We start from the raw sequence: 21,056 nt of genomic DNA on the forward strand, positions 1-21,056 counted from the left end.
TAAAGTTTGCTCATTTAAATCTTTAAAAAAATAGTTTGAAAATGATGTAAAATTACCAACCTCTGATCCCTGGATGCAAAATTGTATATTTAGTAATCTTTCTTTAAAACATTTATATTTTATTTTCTATACATTAACACTTTTATTAAGAAAGCACTAGCTGCATCTGGTCACACCACTACTTGTTATCAATAATTATTTTATGCTTTTATGGCAAATTATTTGTCAATTTTCTGAAAGAGTGTAAAAGCATTATGTTATTTGTGTACATACATTTATAATTAACTCAAGTGATCAAAGTAAGAAACAAAAACATCAGTGAGTGCAATTGCAGCAATAAGTGCTTCAAAACCCTTTCATTTAAAATAATCCAAAAATTAAGGCTTTATAAAAACATTGCTTTTATTTTTCAAATATTGGGAGATAAAAATACAGATTTTTAATTTTTATTTTGAATGTATATATATATTTTTAGTGATTCGCATTAATTTGAAAATAAAAGCAAATTTTCTTTTAACATAGAGTCATTGTAATTATCTGAAACAAAAACCATAGGAATTTTTGTTTAGCCCATTCCTAAAATAAAATGCTGTGCATATAGTGATCAAAGATTCTTATTTTACCTTTAGAAGAAAATCTTCTTTTTCAAACATAAAATTTGTGTGATTCTTTCTTGTAAAAAAGGGTTATTTTGTGTTTTTTAAACTAGTGTTTCCAGTTACCCATTACTTTTCATGCATTGAAATGTGTTTTATTTGTGATTAAGTCTTGAAAGTCATCTTCAAAAAAAAAATTCTTAGATAAAATTGAAAATAGCAATCATACACTGTAAAAAACATATGCAACAATATTCATTAAAAAAAGTATTAATTTTTTTACAATGAGTAAGTGCTATATTTTAAAAAATTACTTTCTTGTTTTGTAAGAAAAATTTTAAAGTGCATTTTTAAATAATTAATGTGTGTGTAAACAATCCCTTTTTTTTTTGGAAAATAAGCCCAAAGTTTCCACAAAAAGACAAAAAATGTTGAGTCATTGTCATGTTTATTTCTTTTTGTGGCAACTTTACTAAAAGCCTGTGGTCCTGTAATTTCCAGTAAGGAAGGTGATTTAAATTTGTGTTTAATCTAAATTCTACAAGCATGCAACTTAGCCTGGTACATAGCAACTTTTTCAAACTTGCCTCCAACTGAGAAAATATAATAATATATTTATACATACATAAAGATACAATAACTTACAGATTCAACATATATTGGTAAAGTAACACTCATTTAGTATACATCAAGTAGTATTTCATATTCAGTAATTTGTGGCTGAAAAGATGTTCTTGCTTTTGTAAGATAATTTTATCAATCTATAAATGAAACTTTTATTTCAATCATTTGCTATTCATTTTCCTTTATGGTAAACTCTAAAGCTTGAATGCATAACTTCTATAATCATGTAAAATTATTATAATTCTTAACAGTCTTAAAAATGTTATAAAAATAAGTTTTAAAACTGAGCTTTTTTTTGCAAAAGTTTCACTTATGAAAATAATGTATACTATTCCAATAACCAGGCCTTATGTAAAAATACATTTTTAAAACTTAAACTTATGACAAAAGTTTTAAGCATGCATGATTATTTGTAGGTACCATGTATAATACTAAAGATTTTAAAGCAGTATACATATGATAATGGTATGGTCTACTAATCTGCATGGGTATCATGGACCAAGGTTATATTATCTTTACATACTACAGTTCAGGGTAAAGGAAATTTCTAATTAATTCATACTTATCTCATACTTAACTACTTACTACTACTAGTATTTCAAATTAATTATGCTTATTTGAAAAGTTATTATACTAAAATGCTCATATCTGATTTTATTTCATCTCATTTCTTTAAAACATTTTACATTTACTCACATAAAAAAAAAACAATAAAAGGGCTCAGTGTATTAACAATTGGGCAGAGACATCAAGTGGTAAAATTTGAAACTAAACTTACTTGAGAAGTTTCTGGACACGAGCATAGTGGTGAGGATGGCACCCTTCAGTTTTCGGCGAGCATTGAATTTCTTCAAGCAATCCACAGTCTCTTGTCTAAAGTAGAAAGGGTTAAGTTAGTTTTAATAGTGTATAATTAGAAATTTTATTAATTTATATTCTAAAAAAATTATATCATTTTAGGACATTGAAGATAGGTCAGCTGAAAAATGAGAAAACTTGGCAAAGAAAGAAAATTTAAGCATTTTTGTGGGAATTTGACAAAGTTTTTCTCATGCATAGTTCAGTCTAAAAATAGAGATGTGTTGTTTACATCCAAAAATAGATTGTGTAAAGGTTTTCTCAGAAAGTATGTCATGGTATAAAAATAATCCATTGTAAAGATCTTTTATAATGTTACATAGTACATTTCAGATTAATTTAGTGAAAAGATTATGAAATTGGCACTTATGATAATTAATAAAATCTTCATTAATTTTAAAGGGAGTAATATATTAAGATGTTCTTAAACAATTCTTAAGCATATGTTAGGTTGCTCACTATTTGTCAATGCAAGGCATGTATTTTCTTAATGACTCAAAACGGGTTTATATCAGATGGAAAAACATTCTTAAAATTTCCAATTTTGTTTAATGCACAATTTTAGCCCAAATAAATGATTGAATGACTATACCTGTGGAATAGAGAGGCGACACGCTCTCTCTGGCTGATCCAAGGATGGCGGAGAGCCTCCTCAGCGCGGATCCTCTTGGCGGGATTCACAGTCAACATTTGATTTATCAGATTTTTCGCCTAAAATATTTTGGGATTATAAAACCAAACCATGCAGGGCTCTTCTATCCCTTACTTGACCTAATCCAAAATTATCATGATTTGACCTTTTTTCTTACTCCTTATTAAAAATTGAATTATAACTTCACTTCAAATGGAGATTCTATAACCTATTTCTAAATATTTCTACAAAGTGGTAAGTTTTTTGGCATTAACCTCTTAGATTTTTTTCTTCAATTTTTAAAATTTCGGTAACCCTCCCCCCCTCGACAAAACTATAACAAAATTGAAAATTTTTTTTTAGAGGATAATATATATACAATATTTTTAGCCAAAGCTTAAAATTTTGGAAATGGATGGTCTGATTGAGCAATTTTTTTTGAGCAGTTTTATATCTCTTATGTTTTTTTTCTTCGCAAAGTCCATAGATACACAGCCGCCAGTAGATGTTATAGCAAATAATATAAAAACAAGATACCTCTGGCGTGACAGTATCCCACTCTGGGGATGGGTAGTCATAAGCTCCGGCCTTGATCTGGGCGTACAGCCGGTGCTGGTCCTCATCCCAGAAGGGAGGGTAACCAACCAACAGAATGTACAATATCACTCCTGAAAAAAAAACAATTAAATCCAATCTGAAGTAAAAAAAGATATAATTATTAAATAGCGCTGCTATATCCAGCTAAAACACATTTTGAATAAAAAGAAAAGTATAAAATGAAGATTAAATTGGAGCAATTTCTTTTGTTTTGTTATAAGAATACATAGTAACCGAGGGAAATTTCTTAATGATCAGACCGTAGGATGTACGTAGCTCATATAGTGCCTATACAAAATAACACAATACAATACAAATGACCAATGATAGGCCTTTGAACATTTTATAATTAGTCAATTAAAATGTATACTGGCCTGTCGTTGGTCATTTGTATTGTATGACGTCATTTTTTTTTATTGGCACTATAACCTGCTTCATCGAGAATAAGATGCTTAATCCGAAGATTTAATAAATTTAATTTTAGTCAGTTTGACCTCAGAAGCGCATTTAATGTTAAACTGTAAGTTATATATTATGCATACCAGTGCAGTGTATACATTTTGTAATATTAATATGGAAATTATTCCATGAATGTTTTTTTTCATTATAATAATATACTTCTGTGGTCTGATAAAAAAGCCAAAGCTTAACCATAAACACAGGGATACGGAAATAATAGATGAAAAATTGTAGAAAATAATTAAAAACTAATTTAGAATTGCTTAATAAAATAGATTAAATTAGCTAAACATAAAAACTTAGAATGAAAGATGCCAAAAAAAACAGTCAACAAGCTGTCTGAAATTGGCCTTATTGCCACGGGAATCTACACAAAAAATCTATCTTGAAACTCTAAGTAAAATCCCATTTTAACATTCTTACAAATCATAGTCATGGAGTAGCTGCGATACTAAAACTTTATGTAAATGTTGCATAAATTTTCTTCCATTTCCCTATCCTCGAAGTTTGGAAGAAGGGAAACCAAATAACTTGAGGCCAAGTGATTACCAATGATTAGCTTTTTCTATGTATACTATTTATATATCTTTCTTTACATACATACACAACATAATAATAATATTAATAAAAGCAAATATTTTCCATAATTAGGTCTGTTCGGCATTATAAAGTTATATGCCTTCTTATAGCCTAGTGAAAGATATAAACATGTTTAAAACAATGTAAAGAAGATATTTCTTTGTTTATTGGCTAATTTTAGAAAGTTTAAAACTTTAATATTCTGTCCATAGAAATGTCTTATTAATTATTTTTATTACTTTATTTTTTTCAAGCTATTTCAAGCAAATGAAATTACTGAAGCTAAATATTTTTGCTTCTTTATGTATCCTCTTGCGGCTATGCCCCTAGAAGCCTCTAGGGGTACTTAAGGTTGTGGGAGAACCCTAAAGAATAAAATTTAAAAAAAAATAGAGTGGGTAATTTTTTTCTATGGGCGATTTCCCTTGGGAGGGTGAAGATACCTACCTAAAATATTTAAACACCTTTCCAGGACCTATAAGAAGCTTCACTCTGAAGGAGAACCTCATCGGTTCAGCAGTTAGCGAGATCCTTCGCTATAGACAAAAAACCTTGCTACTATATATAATAGGATGTATTATTTCCACATATATAAGCACAAAAGACCAAATATGAGACCAATTATATTGCATCAATTTACAAAATGATATAATATGAGAAATAATAATGGTTAGCTGTACCAAGTTTTAATCCTATAACTTTTATAAAATTTACTACCAATAATTCAAATGCTGAAGTAAATAAATGTACGTCTAATAAGACCGCAGAAACGGCTGAAATTCCAATCTAACTTATTAAAAACAGTTTTAGGATTATATTAATGGATATAGCATATATTTTCAGGGGAATTGAGCTTGCTCTTATAGACCTCATTTATTGGTCAGTTCGTTTATACACTAGGAGGGGAGACGATTTTGGGGGGTGGGGGGTATCGTTATTTTAGCCAGCTGCAAACATCAAAGTACATGAAAATCTGGTGCCTCGTCCAAGTAACAATTTATCATCGATTATTAATTAATAAAATGAAAATATAAAAACAACAAAAACAAAAATAAATTAAAACAGAAATATTAAAATAGTTGTAAATTAAATGAGTATTAAATTACAGCCAGCCAAATGACCATAAACCTTTTAACCTTTCATCCAAACTAATTTGATACCCATGGAAAATGGACAGGGAAAAATATTCCTAAAACAATGTATATCTTAATTTTAGGCTTATTGAAAAAAAAGAAGTAAGGGGCTAAGTAATTGCTGTAATTTTAACAACATACGATTGTAATTTTAGAATTGAACAACAAACTCTCGCACACGAATGCCGCACTATTGGAGGTAAAATTAGAGGAAATGTCGTATTTTCTGATTCAGCGGAGTAAGGTTTAAAAGGCATAGGAAATTTTTACAAAGAGCACGACGAATGACTAAAGGAACGCTCCCTTTCCGATACAAGAAGATATAGGCTCCTAATTGAAGAAAGCAAGTTGGAAATATAAAATTGCTAGTTTCCTTAATTGAGTTCTATAGTAAAAATCTCTTTTATTGTCTTATCCAATTTATAGACAAAATTTGTTTAATGTAGGGTTTCTTTACATGGATATAAGATAAATATACTATCTGAAGAAATTTTTTTTTTTTTTGCCTACATAGTACATATCACCAGACGGCATTCTCTTTATTTTTAAAAATATTTCTGATTCTACTCCCCGTAGCATACAATTTTAATCGAAACTGTAAATTAACCAAAAAACACCATTTCATTACACAAATAGGACAACTTTAATAAACTTACTCATTTGAATTATGAAAGAAGGACTGGAAAATAATCCTTCTTTTTTAGTACTTTTTAAATTTTAAAAAAAGAAAATGCAAAATATCTATAATACGCAAGATTACTTAAATTTTTTTAGGATTTCTAAGAATTCTTCAACATGACTCAAAACTCAGAATAAGGTATTTTGATTAGGGATATTGCTTTTTTGAAAAATACACCTTCTCCCCCCCCCCCAAAAAAAAAGTATTCAAGGCATTAAAAGCTAAATTACACAATATTTGACTTTTTACAAATAAACATAATTTAATAATTACTTAACTCTTGAAAAAAAAAACTAGACAAAGAATTATAATTTATTCTAATGTTCCTTAACAAAAGTAAAGTATAGAAGATACATTGTTTTAGTAACTAATTCATATGTATTTTATCAATATTGATTGAATTTTTCCTCATTGACAATCTATCAATACGAAGTTAATATATATTTAAAATTACAGTACAACTTCTTAGTAAAAACTAATTTTTTTATGGTAAATTTGATGTACTAATATTGATAAAATATATATTATAGTAAAACTTTTTTTTGCAGGTATTGTAAATAAATATGACATAAGCGCTAGATGCCTCATTTTAAGCATTCATTTTATATGTTTAAAATCCGCCAAGTAATATATTAAAAAATAATATAACGGATTGAATAAATGGATGGACACTTACCACAAGCCCAGATGTCGACTGGTTTTCCATAGGGTTCCTTTTTCAACACCTCGGGGGATAGGTAACCCGGGGTTCCAGCGAAACCTGAACAAAATAACAATCATCAACTTTTTGTCAAGCTATTGTGCAGCTATTCAGGGATCTAAAGGGATAAGACAATGGCCGATAAGTTGATGTACATCCCCATTGATGATTACACTTAAAATTACCCATCCTGTGGATTACAATTATTAGTAGTCTAAACATATTAACATTCAACTTAATCAACCAACCAATCAAAATTCAAAAAGGTCCCCAAAGTTGATGAGAAAATGTTATTATAAAACTTTAAGGACTAGTGTAATCAAAAGCCCAATAACCCTAGTCATATTGCTAACAAAACTAAAAAAAAAATATATTGCAGGTAGTAGATTTGGACATGATGTCAATGTAAATTTCAGACGAATTTAGATTTATTTCAATTATAAATCATTGTTTTTTTTAATTGTTCTATTTTTGATCAAACTTTTATCATTGTCTTGTAGCATTTGAAATTGAATTTTTAAAGGATTAAATAAGTTGCGTGATTTTTGCGGTCAAATAAATGAATAAGAGATTGGAGAGCACGATATTCTGAAATCAATATTATTATATTACAGTATTATTGACATTTTCCTCTGATCTATGCTAAATATAAATGCTTATGATGCCATCATCACGCAATTTTTGGTTCTATGCCATTTTATTAATCAGCAACTTTGGAGACTTTTTATTAAATGGGGTTCTTAATATTTTAAATCAAGTATTTTTGTTAAAGTAAATGATAAATATTACAAATATAATCCACAATGTTTTCTCTTTAAAGAACCTAACATAATCATAAATGCATTTTTTACTAATCTTTTGGTCGATAAAGGGTTTCATCGAAATTTAGCCAATCTTTTATTTCTCATATTTTGACATTTTTACATTCTAAATAATCCCTTACCAAACCATGCTTGTTGATCTCCTTGGACCTCAATGGCGAGGCCAAAATCTGCCAACTTCACCGCTGCACCTTTCGTCTTGCTGGCCAGCAGAAGGTTCTCAGGCTAAAAAATACAGAATGTGTAATTGTTTCTGTTGTTACGTACAATTTGTTTTAAAGGTCTTTTGTCGAAAAATTTAAAGTATTTAAAGAAAGTTTGCAAATCTTGCAATAGTTTTTGTTAGAAATCATAGGATTACAATTTTATTTGTACACAAAATTCAAACTTGAAGATAAAATCTAGTAAACTATTAATAAACAAAATATCTATTCAATTCTAACATTTCGTTTAATATGTCATATTCAAAAAATTGTAATCCTAAGTTTAAAATAGGAAAAATCATATTTTTGTTCCAAGAGTAAAAGTATTATATACATTGACACCAGTAGTTAGCAAAAAATGTATTGCAACAGTTATCCACGTAAAAACAGTAAAAATAAATATCAATAATGACACAACAAGTTGCCGTTTATAAGCATGAGGTATCTTTTGTTTTGTTTTTAACACCAATTTAGTAATTATCAAGTCGAATCAGGTAAAATATTTACTCAAGGCATGTAAATATTTCCTTTGTGTAATTATTGCTCCTTATCACACCCTTTTTTAACATGTAAATTCAGGATACAGCCTTAATCCCAATAATAACTTGATTTGGCTTGATAATTAAAATACACAAATGATTATAAAAGATACACCGAAACTTATCGACATATATTTTAAAGTAGAATAAAGGACAGTAATGGAAGATATGATAGAAATAATGTTTGTATATTTAGTTTGTGTTAGTAGGAAGAAAAAAAAACAATGTTTAAAAAGTGCTTCGAGGAAGAGATAAGAAAAATATGCCAATAAATTTATGAAAACAATGTTACCATAAATACTAGGGTTCGGCCGGATATCCGGTTTGGCCGGTTATTCAGCCGGATATCCGGCCATTTTCAATATCCGGCCGGATACAAAATATTAAACTATCCGGCCGAATATCCGGTAATTTGCCGGATATTGAACGTTGGCCAGATATCCGGCCGGCACCGGACATCCGGCATTAGAAATCAGCCGGATATCCGGTATCTGGTATCCGGCCAAAAAAGTATCCGGCCCAACCCTAATAAATACACAGCCGAAAATATGAGGAATAAAATACACTGCACATATTATGTACACATTCATGTTAAATTTTTCACCCTGAAATTTAAATTTTTAATGTAAAATATATAAACGTAACTTCAAGAATATATTAGGACATTAGTTGTTAGTTGTTAGAGAAAATAATTATGTTAATATTACATGGTTTTAAAAAGAACATCTAGTTCAATCAGAAATGTGTTTTGATTATTACAACTTTTCTAGGGTTTAAAATCATTTGCGAAATGAAAAAAGAAAAGAATCAGTACAAAACCCTAGCAAACCCTTTAGCTAATTTGTTTTTATACACTATATCTGTGAGAAAACTTGGCTGGGATAACTGAAAATCCAATAAAAGTGATTAAAGAAACAATCAAGAAATATACCAACATGTTAGAAGAGCAAAGTTAGTAGATATAGAAAGTATATCATTTAGTTAATTGATGATGTCATTCATTTTAGTACCAAATAATCTTTAGATACTTAAGGATACTTAATATAGATATAAATGTTAAAAGTAACAATCTGTGCTGTATTAAAATATTCATACATTGAGAAAAGTAATGTTCCAAGAATAAGAAATTGTAGATAGAAAAAAAGAAGAAAGATAAAATAACTTTTATGTAGGGAGAGTTTTATATAAGGATATTGTGAGGAAAAAGATAATTTAAATAAATGGAAAGAAATAAGTATCATAAGAAGAGAAATAAATAATGTTTTCCATAAAAACAAAGAATTGAGTTTCATAAAGTATATAAAAGAAGTTCACTGGGAACAAAGATTTGCTTCTAATACTGTTTATAAATAATGCTAGTAGAAAGAAAAGGGAAATTTAAAAAGTAATATTCTCTTTTATTCATATTTTCATTACAGTTTTTATCAATTAAAAATTATAGGGGTCCATTCAAACATTCTTTTGTAACTTTTCATTTGATTTTAATTAATTTCCTCTCAAAATTTAATAGAATGGAGTATTATTAAACTTTAAAAAAAAAGGATTTTCATATTTGTAACTTGTAATTTTTCAAATTATTAACCATTTACTAAATTATAAATTAATTTAATGGTTAATAATTCTAGTATATTTATTGCTTTTGTATTAACCAAATATGTTTAATTTGCATAATATATTTGTTTAGGTTACTTTAATAAAAGAAAAATATATTTCTATAAATGAATCTTAATTCCAAATTTAATTCATATTTTATAGTTTATTAAAATTGAAACATTAAATGTTAATAACATTTGGGATTCTTTTACAAATTGTAACAAGAGTGTCATATGCCTATTTAGATATTTTTTACAGTGTTGAATTGGTTTGTGCCCTGTTACTTGTAATAATAAATGACTGTATGTAATTATACCACAGAAATATACATGCTTCATGTTACAAACTCATGCTCATACAAGAGACACTCTATCCTTATTTTTACAAGAAAAAGTATATATCCTAAATATTATATTATAAGTTATTAATCTTTTTATGAAACAATTGGCAAAATAAAAAAAATATTGGGTACTTTAGTTTGAAATCTTAAAAGGTATTTGCAATTTGAATTTTTTTGAATTATTTATGCACATTGCACATTGTTTAAAACATGAATTCAAATAATTAAAATTTTTTTTTACAAAGTGTTTGAATTTATTAACATTTAAAATATACTAAAACATAAAACAAATAATGAACATAGTAGAGTGTCCCTTTTATAATGAAGTCATGCGCAACATTTCTACATAATTATATGATGTAGGGAATATCAAGCTAAATCAAGGTTAATATTAATACATGCAGTAGTATAACAAACAAAATTACAGCCACAATTCAGAGAGGTTAATAACATGCAAATAATAGATATCATGTGTCAGCTGATATTGTGTGTTCTATCTTATGATTAGAGTATGCTTCTTTCTTTTTCAGTATAAATACTTCATTAATATGTTCTTTAATTAAATATTATAATGGGAGATTATCTAATAGATCTTTCAAACAGCAAATTGAACTTTTTCTGGGATGGTCATAGTTAGTAATAGTCCAGGGAAGGTTTGAGATGAAAAAAACTCTATGCAAAAATTATCCTCTAATAAAAATTCATTCTCTTTTTATAAAATCAAAATTAAATGTGGAAATATATAACCCAAACCTGCCTCATATAGGTTTGCCCCACAAAGGGAAGGGAAAAGCTAATATTTTTAAATAATCAATATAATTTTTTTTACTTTGATAGCAGGTTTATAATGTAAGGATAAGCTTTTCTTGTATTCATTCAAATTCGGTGGATAGGAACCGGTTCTCATCCATAGGAAAAAACCATGTCTAGCACCGTATTATATCCAGCTTTCTACGAATATGAAAATGTTCAATCATAAGATTAAAACCAGTTTTGTAGCCCGTGCCTTTGGCAGCTCGGGGCTAAAAAAACTGGTTTTAATCTTATAATTGTACATTTTATATCCACGGAAAGCTGTTTATAATACGATGCAAGAAATAACTATTAAGGTTTCTTACTTTTTGATTGATTTGTAAGTTAGAGTTATAAGAGGGTAGTTTATCAGAACAAATATTCACAATTTTTTACCTAAGATAATTTTAGTTTAATTTCTTAAAAGACGTAAGTTAAAATTTTAATTGATCATAAATGATTGTAGCCTTAATTAGGTATATACTTTAGGTTAGTAAATTCTAGCTTTAGAAACCTTTCACAATATTGTTTATCAAGAATTTGAGATATTTGTACCTCAAATCTAACAGTATCCATAATAAAGTTAAAATTGGACATTTAACAATTTATTGAATTCTGAAAAGTTTATTTTCACAGTTTTTTGAATATTATACCAAAAAATATAATAGAACTTTATGTGGTAAGTAAAGAATTAGAAATTTCATTTTCAAGTTTTTCAGGGGTTTGCCCTTTTTCCACATGAAAACTAACAATGACAAATGACAAAAAAATACAAAAATATGAAAGAGAAATGTAAAATGTAAAAAAGAAAACACTAGAGAATTTTTGTCTTGTAAATAATTCTCTATAAATCGTAAGGAGATAAGAATAGTTTCATTTTATTTCACATACGGATGCAACATATTTCTTTTATTTTAAATATATTAAGAAATGAAAAAAAGATAAAAAAAATAAAAAAAATAATAGCCCTCCTAAACAATGAACCCGTTACCAGAATAATTGTTTGGACATTTTGGTTTTAACTTTAAAAAAGTATTTCATTTTAAACAAAATGGATTGGATATTAAAATTATTTAAATAATGTATTAATTTGAAAGTCAGCTTAAAATTGGATATTAGTATAAGCTTAAATGTAATTTTACGAGAAGAGCTAAATTACCAAAATGCCCATTCTGAAAAAAAAGAACCCAATCTGGCATAGCCTCTGCCATTTAAATGATTTTTTTAGGGGCCTTGAATCCATGAAAACATTGGTATTACATGTTACAACCGTTGCTAAGGAAAAAAAAACAGGACGAGCCATATAAAAACACCCAAAAATTTAACAAGAACAATTTCCCTGAAAACACAAAACAACCCAATAATTTATGATAATGAGTTTTAACTATTGAAAACCACAAAAAAATCTAAGGTTTAATGGCACGTCCTTGATACACTAAAAACTGGTCTAACTTGATTATAGCTGACAAATAATAGGCAAGAGATAAATGCAAATAACATACAATAACACTTTTATATATCTACAAAATGAAAAGAAAAATATTACATATACAGCACAACAGCCCACTTACCCTGTTAAAAAAGTCAACAAAAGATCAAAATTCAATTATTGATTTTAGATAAAGCAATAAATAACATTGAGAATATATATAAAAATGATGATTTTTTTGATAATCATATTTTAAAGCTATAACATAATGAAACTAACTTTTTTAACAGGGTAGCAAAGAATACTGTAGCAAAAACTTGTTTTTCAGTAAAATTTATTTTTACTCCAGCATTATGATATGATGAAGCCATATATAAAGTATTTTTCTTCTTCATTTAATAACTATTTATCTGCTTGTTTCATAAAGATTTAGTGTAGTAACTTAGATTAACAAATTCTTCATGTGGAGACTTTTATACTTTATGAAACATGGATAATTAGTTAGAAAGGTTTTGAAATTCCCAGATATTAAGCTATCCATGAATTGTGATTTCTAGGAATTTCAAAACACAATATAGATATCAATAGTGCAATTTTAAGCCACATTATATCTTTGCCTATTTTACATCTGCCTAGCCAAGTTAAACCAAATGAAAAAATAAATAAAAAAGAATGAAACTGAAAACTAAATTCATACTTGAGGCTTTGGTTTTTCAGACAGGATAAGGTTTTCTGGCTAAAACATAAATAAAAACAATTTATTCTAAACCTAGTTCGAATAATAATCTTAAATAAAATAAATTCTGTTTTGTAATGCTTTTTTCTGCTTTTATTATTTTATATGAAAGGATATACCCCAGTATAAGGTAGACAGAATAATTATATATCATTACTATCTTTACATTTTTTTAACCTTAAACTGAGATAGATCATAAGAAAATATACAAATAACATAATTTATTTTTTATATAGGGGTTTTAATATTAATAACCATCACTTCTAGTTCTTTCATATGACTATTTTTTGTTTGTTTTTGCTTGCATAAATTGTGTTTTTCTATAATCTAGTGATTTTTAAAAATAGGTGTTTCCTACAAGCTTGCTTATTTTACTAAGCTAACTAAGTGAGGATATATATAACCAGAGTTGATTAATACAGAGACCAATAATATTCATTTGGCTTGAAAATAATTTACTTTTGTTGCTTTAAGATTAATTAAATTGAACCATTTGAAACAAGTAAAATGTAATGTTAGACTTTCAAATTTTAAATAATTAACAGAAAAAAAAATAGTAATAGTTTGCCCCCATAGACCAAAGCAACAAAGTAAAAATTATAAGTCAGCTTTCAAAGAAAATAAGTCAAATAAATATATGTTTTTCAAAAATTTGCATCAAAATAACCAACTCAATTATATGCTTTATTTGGCGCAATTAATAAGGTAGTGGTATATATTCTATGCTGCACTAGTGTGTGTAGATATTATTCTTGTTTTTTATTTTATTAATTATAAAACCTTTAGAATAGGTTGAGCTTAACTATTAGTTGCATGCATTATTATTTTTATCAATATTTCTAAAGACAAGGTTGTATCAGATTATTTTCTTAACTCTCCCATCTTACATTAAAGGACTTGAGAAAAAAAAGAAAGACTATATTTCATAAATATTAGACCTTATTTTAGAAGATAAAATGACCATAAAAGAAAATAAATATCTTTCTTGAGACTAGAAAATCCTATAAAATAATATTGCTTTATAATTCTGCTAACCTTTACAGGAGAACAATATAAAAAAGGAAAATAATATATCTGTATTCTTTGTAATATATATGATTAATTATAAGGACACCAATCCTCATCTAGCATAGACAAATTAAACAAAGAAAGTGTTCCATAGACAAATATTATGGTGAACAAAGAGATGGTGAATATTGCAACTAAGTGCTGACTAGTTATATTCCTATATTACTGTGCATTACCAACAATTTCTTGGTGTAAGCATTATCTTTTTACACTCACATTTTTATATTAACATTCCTTATTCCCATATTTATAAAAAAATTTAATTACAAAGATTAAAACTATTGTGACATGTTTGAGGACCATTTATAATCTGATACAACTTATTAGAAATAAGGATGACAACATTCATATGTAGCGCAGATAGCAATATCAGAACAGTTTTATCCATATCTACATTAGGGGAGGTAGTAGCTATTTGAATGATGGAGATTTTGAATCCAAGCGATGAAGTTGGGAGGAGAGGGTTAAAGTGGAAATATGATTTTATTTTATGACTTTATTTGTGAATTTAGGAGAAAGTGCTTTTTTTCTAATAGAGGAACCTAATATTTTATTTTGTATGAAGGATCCAACTTTTAAAAATAAATTAGTTTTAAAAATGGAATTAGTAGGACAAAGTAATTTATAGAGCAGCAGTGCTTCTGGAAAGACTTCCTTTTCATTCCAATTCTACTTTCTATGCATCTCTTATTATTATATCTACTTGCAAACTTCTAATAAGAATAATCAGTCCAATAGGAAATAATAATAATAATAATAATTACTCAATCATCATTCTCAAAATTTCTGTGGCATGCTGAGCTCAATTTATTTACAACTTTTGTCTTTAGGTTCTTTTTTTTCAATTTTAATGTTGAATACCAAAGGTTTCAAATATACAGGCATACTTACCTTTAATTTTTTTTTAAACTCTATAATGAAATATTTGAAAAATTTTATTATACCTTTATTTTGAAACCTTTATATTGCATAATTTACATTGTTTAATATTTCAAATTGACAAAAGTTGTACTTTTTTAATGCTGACAAGTTCTTTAATAAGAACTTAAATTTTTTTTTTCTCATTTATTTTGATACATCCTACATATATATAAATATATGTTAGGCCCTTATAAATTAAAGTTAAATTTTTTTTCTAAAAAAACGTTTTTAGAAGCAATTTTCTTAAATGCTGAAAAAACTTAAATAAAATAAAAGAAATTAAAATAAGATTATCTGTATTCAATCTCGAATTAAAGTTTTTAAAATAAAATAAAAAACTGAACTTGTTTGGAAAATAAGAATATGTATGTTTTAGTGGAGATTTTCTGACATTAATTATTCAGTCCTATAGCAAAAAGTTGAATTGATGTAACCTTTTAGACAACATTTTAAATTCAGAGGGTAAATATATAAATAATATTAGGCAACATCTTATTGGCTAGCTAGCAATTAATATTTTATTGCATAGATATATGTATTTTCTTCTATTTATTATTTATACCCTATAAATGTTTTTCAGTGACTTTTATTTGGAAAACTAGATATAAATAAAAATATTTCAGAAATTGATCTTTATCTTTTCCTAGGTATTTTTTTTATGATAGTTTAATAATTTGTAATAATGGCCCTATATAATGCTAAAGTTTAAAGTTTTTAAAAAATGAAAAAACAGGGGTACATAAATATTTATTGGATTGAAAAATAAACTTAGGACTGTTTTGTACACACAAAATATATATTAACAAGGACCAAATCTGGAACAATATTCATAACTTAAAATGTTTTTAATTCGACACCTAATATTTACATTTGGTGGCAAAGATCTTATCAAAGATAGTTAAGCATTCTTTACAGGGTACCTCAATGATTTTGGACAAAATATATTATGATATAGAATATTAAAATAGCTTCTGAAAGGTTAAAGTTGTATTACTCATCTGAAAGTCATCTTTTGATGTTATACTTTTACATTTCAGACCAAACAGTAAGGGGTGGTTCAAAAGATTGATTTTCAGAGCAATTATTTTAGTTGTTGAAAATTTCAACATTACAGAAGCATTTATATAAAATTCTTTATTTGTAATATAAATCATCCAAAACCTCAATAATACCCTATATAAACTTAAAAAGTCAAGAATTTAAAGTAAACTTGTTGGACCACTCTTTTATATGCTGCTGAAATTTTTTTTCCTCCAATTAAAAATCAGATGCATATAAAATTTATAAAAAAAATGTTTGTTTTCATTGTCCAGCAGATAAAACTCCATGATAAGAGCTTTGCAGAGACGAAAACATCCATGGTAGTTTCTGGTTCGAGGCCCGCCACAGTTTTTATTTAGATTTTTATTTCAAAATAGGTTTGTCAACATATTGGTATCATCATTTTCTTTTAGTTTTAATTTTTTAGAACTTTCACGATAATAATTTTTTCCCCACCATTGTTTTTTAAGCAATTGCAATTTCTAAAACTCAGAGAAAATGATCATAAACTAAAAAAATATACTAAACACAAAGAGATGCATGTTCTGCCTACCTTTAAGTCCCTATGAACAACTCCATTAGAATGGCAATGATTGACTGACTCTAAGATCTGTTGAATACAATGAGAAGCATCAGCTTCACTGTAGAATTCACGAGCTACGATATCCTCAAATAATTCACCACCAGTCACTCTAGATACATAGATACAAGGTTAGATAGATAGTCGCACTGACAAGATAGATAATTGGTTGGATTGAAAGATAGAATATAGCTAATATATAGATTAGAATGATGATTTGTGGGGGCGGAAGGAGTTTACAAAAAAAAGATAATTTAATAATTTACTTATACAGACTAAAAATGAACCGCTAGAAAAGAATTACTGCTAAATCCTGACATTTGTTGGGCAATAAGTCTTTAAGAATAAAATTCTGCCTTTGTTAGGTAGCGAACTTAGGGGGAAAAGAGGGTTAAATAGGTGCTCCCCCCCACCTGGATGAAATTTGAGTAGTTCTATTGCTTTTAAACCTTTCTTATTAAAGACATAAAAAAAAAATATTCAGGATTGTAAGGGTTGGGGGTAATTCTACTACCCTATATCCCAATAAAAAACTATTACTTACAAATCAAAGACTAAATAATGAAAACTCTCTTCTTGTATGCTATCATGTAGACGGACAATGTTGGGGTGCTGAAGCTTTCTGCAGATACGCGCCTCGCGCTCAAGCTTTTGAAAATCTAAAAAAATAGTTTAAATCAGTTATAAAGTTTTTGTGGCGACGAAGAAAGTCTCTCAAAAAAATCAGCATGTTACGTCATAAAAACGAGGGATTATCCATCTCTTTTTTTAGGGGTTTTCTTTCCCACTCCTCCTCTCCTCATCCCTATTTTTTATGACGTCTTTGAGGGACTTTCTTCGTCTTCGTTTTTTTCTGATAAATTGTGGAATAAATAGTCATCAGATCCATCAATGTGTTATATAAAATTTATTGCTATTGTCGTTTTCCTCACTGGATAACGACCAATTATCTTGTTATTGTGTGTGTTTTTTCGTAGATGGAATAAATCCACTTTGAAAGTTGTCGTATACATCAGTACATATATTGGGTATGATAGCCAATTGGTTAGCTGTTTTCATAAAAAATCTTTTAATGGATTGAAAAAAATATTAAACGATTACTATAATATCATTTTTACATTGTTTTGAAAAGTGAAAAGATGTGTGTCTGTCTATGTGTCTGTAACTCAAAATCTCGCAAACTGTTATGGTTTATAATTATTTTCAGGTGAGTATGTTTCTCTCTTAAGAGAAATCGCACCTTGGAAATAATCCTTCTCCAATTATTTTCTTCTTTTTCTGTCTATAAGTAAAATTTAAAGCCAACTTAAGTCCTCCCCTTCTTTTTAGTGCCCCATAGACGCATCAAAGGTCTTAGCCGCTATTCGTAACTTGTCTTTTTTTTGGAATAGTATGTAGTAAATTATGTACATAAATCCAATTTGTAGGTTGGTTCTATCATATTATATATGTTAGGTAAGACATCAATTCCGCATAATAAACTATTTTTCTATTTTGTCAAGAATACAAGTTATTACTGAAGCCAAAACTGTCCTAAACCATACACATTATTATGTTTTTTGGCTCATAGGAAACACTTTTTGGGTATAGTCTCTTTCATGGCAACGCCTCTTAAGGGGCGTTTCGTCGTATTTTCACGGTAGCTTTTCCCCTCTTTCTAGCCTTTGCGGGGCAATCACTAAACACAACTTAACCTAACCTAACCTAAAAAATCATAATATCAAAAGCTACTGTGAAAATACAATGAAACTCCCCTTAAGAGGTGTTGCCACGAAAGGAACTATTTTCTAATATGAAATTCTGGTGGAAGCAATTCCATACCCATATTACGTGGGTAACATTATTTCTCATAAGCATAAACAACCACAGCTAAAGGATGTTTAATCCCTAATTTTGTAGAGAGGCTACTATACAATAACAAATTTCAACTTGTCAAGCACATCTGGACTTTAACTGCAATGTTTTGCGAGTTATGTTAGTCTTAGAAATTTCTATTATATAACACCAGTAAGTAAAATGTAATCTTTATATAAAATTAACAGGATGTCTATGTGTGTGTCAGTCTGTTTTTCTGTTCCGAAAGATCTTGCTAACCACTGAACCGATATGGTTCTCTATTTTTGAGTCTCCAATATATATTTGCCCTGTTCTTCCAATTACATATTTATTCCTGGTATAATATTATCAATACAGAAAAAGATAGAAAAATATATCTGGAAAAATATCTGGTGGATGAAAAAAACAAGATTTTATTTTTTTGAGTATAGTGCATCAACAATTGATATTCAAGATTCAGAGGGTTAGTTTTTTTTCTTCATATATGAAATATGTCTGTCTTTATATCTGGTAAAATTTCGCATAAAGCAATATATACAAATCAAGTATTTGATATCAGACTTTATCAAAATTTAACAGAGGATACTAAAAATTTTTGTTCAAAAAGGCCTTTATTATTAATGCACAATTCTTGGACTTTACTATAAAAACTTATCCTTTATTCTAATATCTTTTTTCTTTCTTTTTATGTTCATCTATGGCATGGAGTCCTCGGTATGTGTTGCAATCAAAACAAGAATAATAATGTCCAATATTAAAAAAATGTGTGAGACATATTAGTTTTTCAGCAAACCCTTGTTATAGATTTAGCAACTGATCTTATTTATACAATCATATGAGGTAAAACTATAAATTAACACCAAAAAAGGTGATATTAGGCTGTAAACATCTAATACCCAAAATTCTGCACACATTTTCTCTCATTTATTGCCTTTAAACTTTGGGGACTATTGTCAGTTATTGATAGAAACTTTTGACCAAAAAATTTGATTAACAGAATTAGTAATTTTGTTTATCAAAATTAGAAGATATCAGGGATCTAAAGGGATAAGACATTGACCGATAAATTTATGTACATCCGAAATGATGATACACAAAATTACCCCTTCTGTAGATTAAAATTAGTGGTTGAAACGTTTAAACTCTCAACTTGATTAACCAATCAATTAAAATTCACAAAGTTCCCAAAATTGTTAAACCAACGAATAAGAAAACATTATCATAAAACGTTGGGGAATAGTGTTATAAACAGCCCATTGTCCCGTTCAAATAATTTTTCGTTGTCTTATCCCTTAAGATCCCTGACCAACTCATATGACTTAAAGAGCAGCTTTGCTGATAAAAGGAATATTATACATTGTTAGCCTGGTTATTTCTTCACTAATGGCCAATTCACTGTATCCACTATTCTCATATACAGACAAATTTTCAAGGTTTATTTTCTTTTTTTGGGGGGTTGGGTGACACTTATAGGGATGCGTCAGTGGCATGCAAAGGGTTTTGCTTGAGGGTTGTATTTCTTGAGGAGGTAAAAAAGGGGATGGCAGACATACTACAATTTAATGGAGGGGGGTTGGTGACTCTCCTATACCCCCTTTCGTAGCTGGACAAAGTGTCTCAAAAAAATCAGCCTTGTAACGTTATAAGAATGAGGGATTATCCATCTTTTTTTAGGGGTTTTCTTTCCCACTTATCCTCTCATCTCCCTCATTTTTATGACGTCACTTGGCTGATTTTTGAGACACTCTGTTCAGCTACCCCTCTTTAACATGCTTATTGCTTATGAATGAGAAATGTGTTGAAGTTCAACATTTTTTGAAAACTCATCAAATGCTTTGTTGAAATCTAACTGTATAAAATTAATTTAATTCTACATTATAAAGTAGTAAGTTGTGTGTGACTACCCAATAAGATCTCTTAAATGGATGATTTACCTATGAGACAATTTTCAGGGATACTCAGTATTAGTTTTAGGCTATTTTTGGGGATAGATCAACCTCCCACCCTAAAAATCAAATCAACTGAAGGAAGACCTAACAACTCATGACTCTTAACCAAAAGTTTAAAATTCTAAAGAGAATACATTCTGAAGGCCCTAGATAGAAAATAGAACATTTTGCTAGTAAAATGTTCAGATTATATAGAGGTTTCAAATAATAGAGAGGCATTTAAAAATTATTTTTCATTAACCCTACAACCTCCCCCCCATCATATTGAGAATTTTAACATCCCCAACCCCAAAACATTAAAAAAAGCTTGGGCCTTCTTGGGATAAAGCTACAATTCATAGGTAAACCTCTA

General features: G+C 28.2%; 1 protein-coding gene across 7 annotated transcripts in view; it reads right to left on the reverse strand.

Moving 5' to 3' along the window:
- Positions 1-21,056, reverse strand: part of CaMKII (Calcium/calmodulin-dependent protein kinase II) — a 66,079-nt gene that overhangs the window by 37,647 nt on the left and 7,376 nt on the right. For 5 of the 7 annotated variants that reach the window (XR_013881122.1, XR_013881121.1, XM_080166428.1 and 2 more), the window contains exons 5-12: positions 17,464-17,578; positions 16,893-17,031; positions 13,271-13,309; positions 7,800-7,902; positions 6,833-6,916; positions 3,247-3,377; positions 2,671-2,789; positions 1,999-2,093 (exon numbers count right to left, since the gene is read on the reverse strand). Coding sequence is in view for 5 of the 7 variants with exons in the window: in XM_080166428.1 (XP_080022554.1) it covers positions 1,999-2,093; positions 2,671-2,789; positions 3,247-3,377; positions 6,833-6,916; positions 7,800-7,902; positions 13,271-13,309; positions 16,893-17,031; positions 17,464-17,578 (825 nt within the window). In the remaining 2 variants the exon portion in view is untranslated. The remainder of the gene's footprint in view (positions 1-1,998; positions 2,094-2,670; positions 2,790-3,246; positions 3,378-6,832; positions 6,917-7,799; positions 7,903-13,270; positions 13,310-16,892; positions 17,032-17,463; positions 17,579-21,056) is intronic. The other 2 variants (XM_080166429.1, XM_080166427.1) reach the window with 1 other exon arrangement.

This window comes from Acartia tonsa, chromosome 7, assembly GCF_053477335.1.
Source record: "Acartia tonsa isolate MP-2025a chromosome 7, ASM5347733v1, whole genome shotgun sequence".
Classification (NCBI taxonomy): Eukaryota; Metazoa; Arthropoda; class Copepoda; order Calanoida; family Acartiidae; genus Acartia; species Acartia tonsa.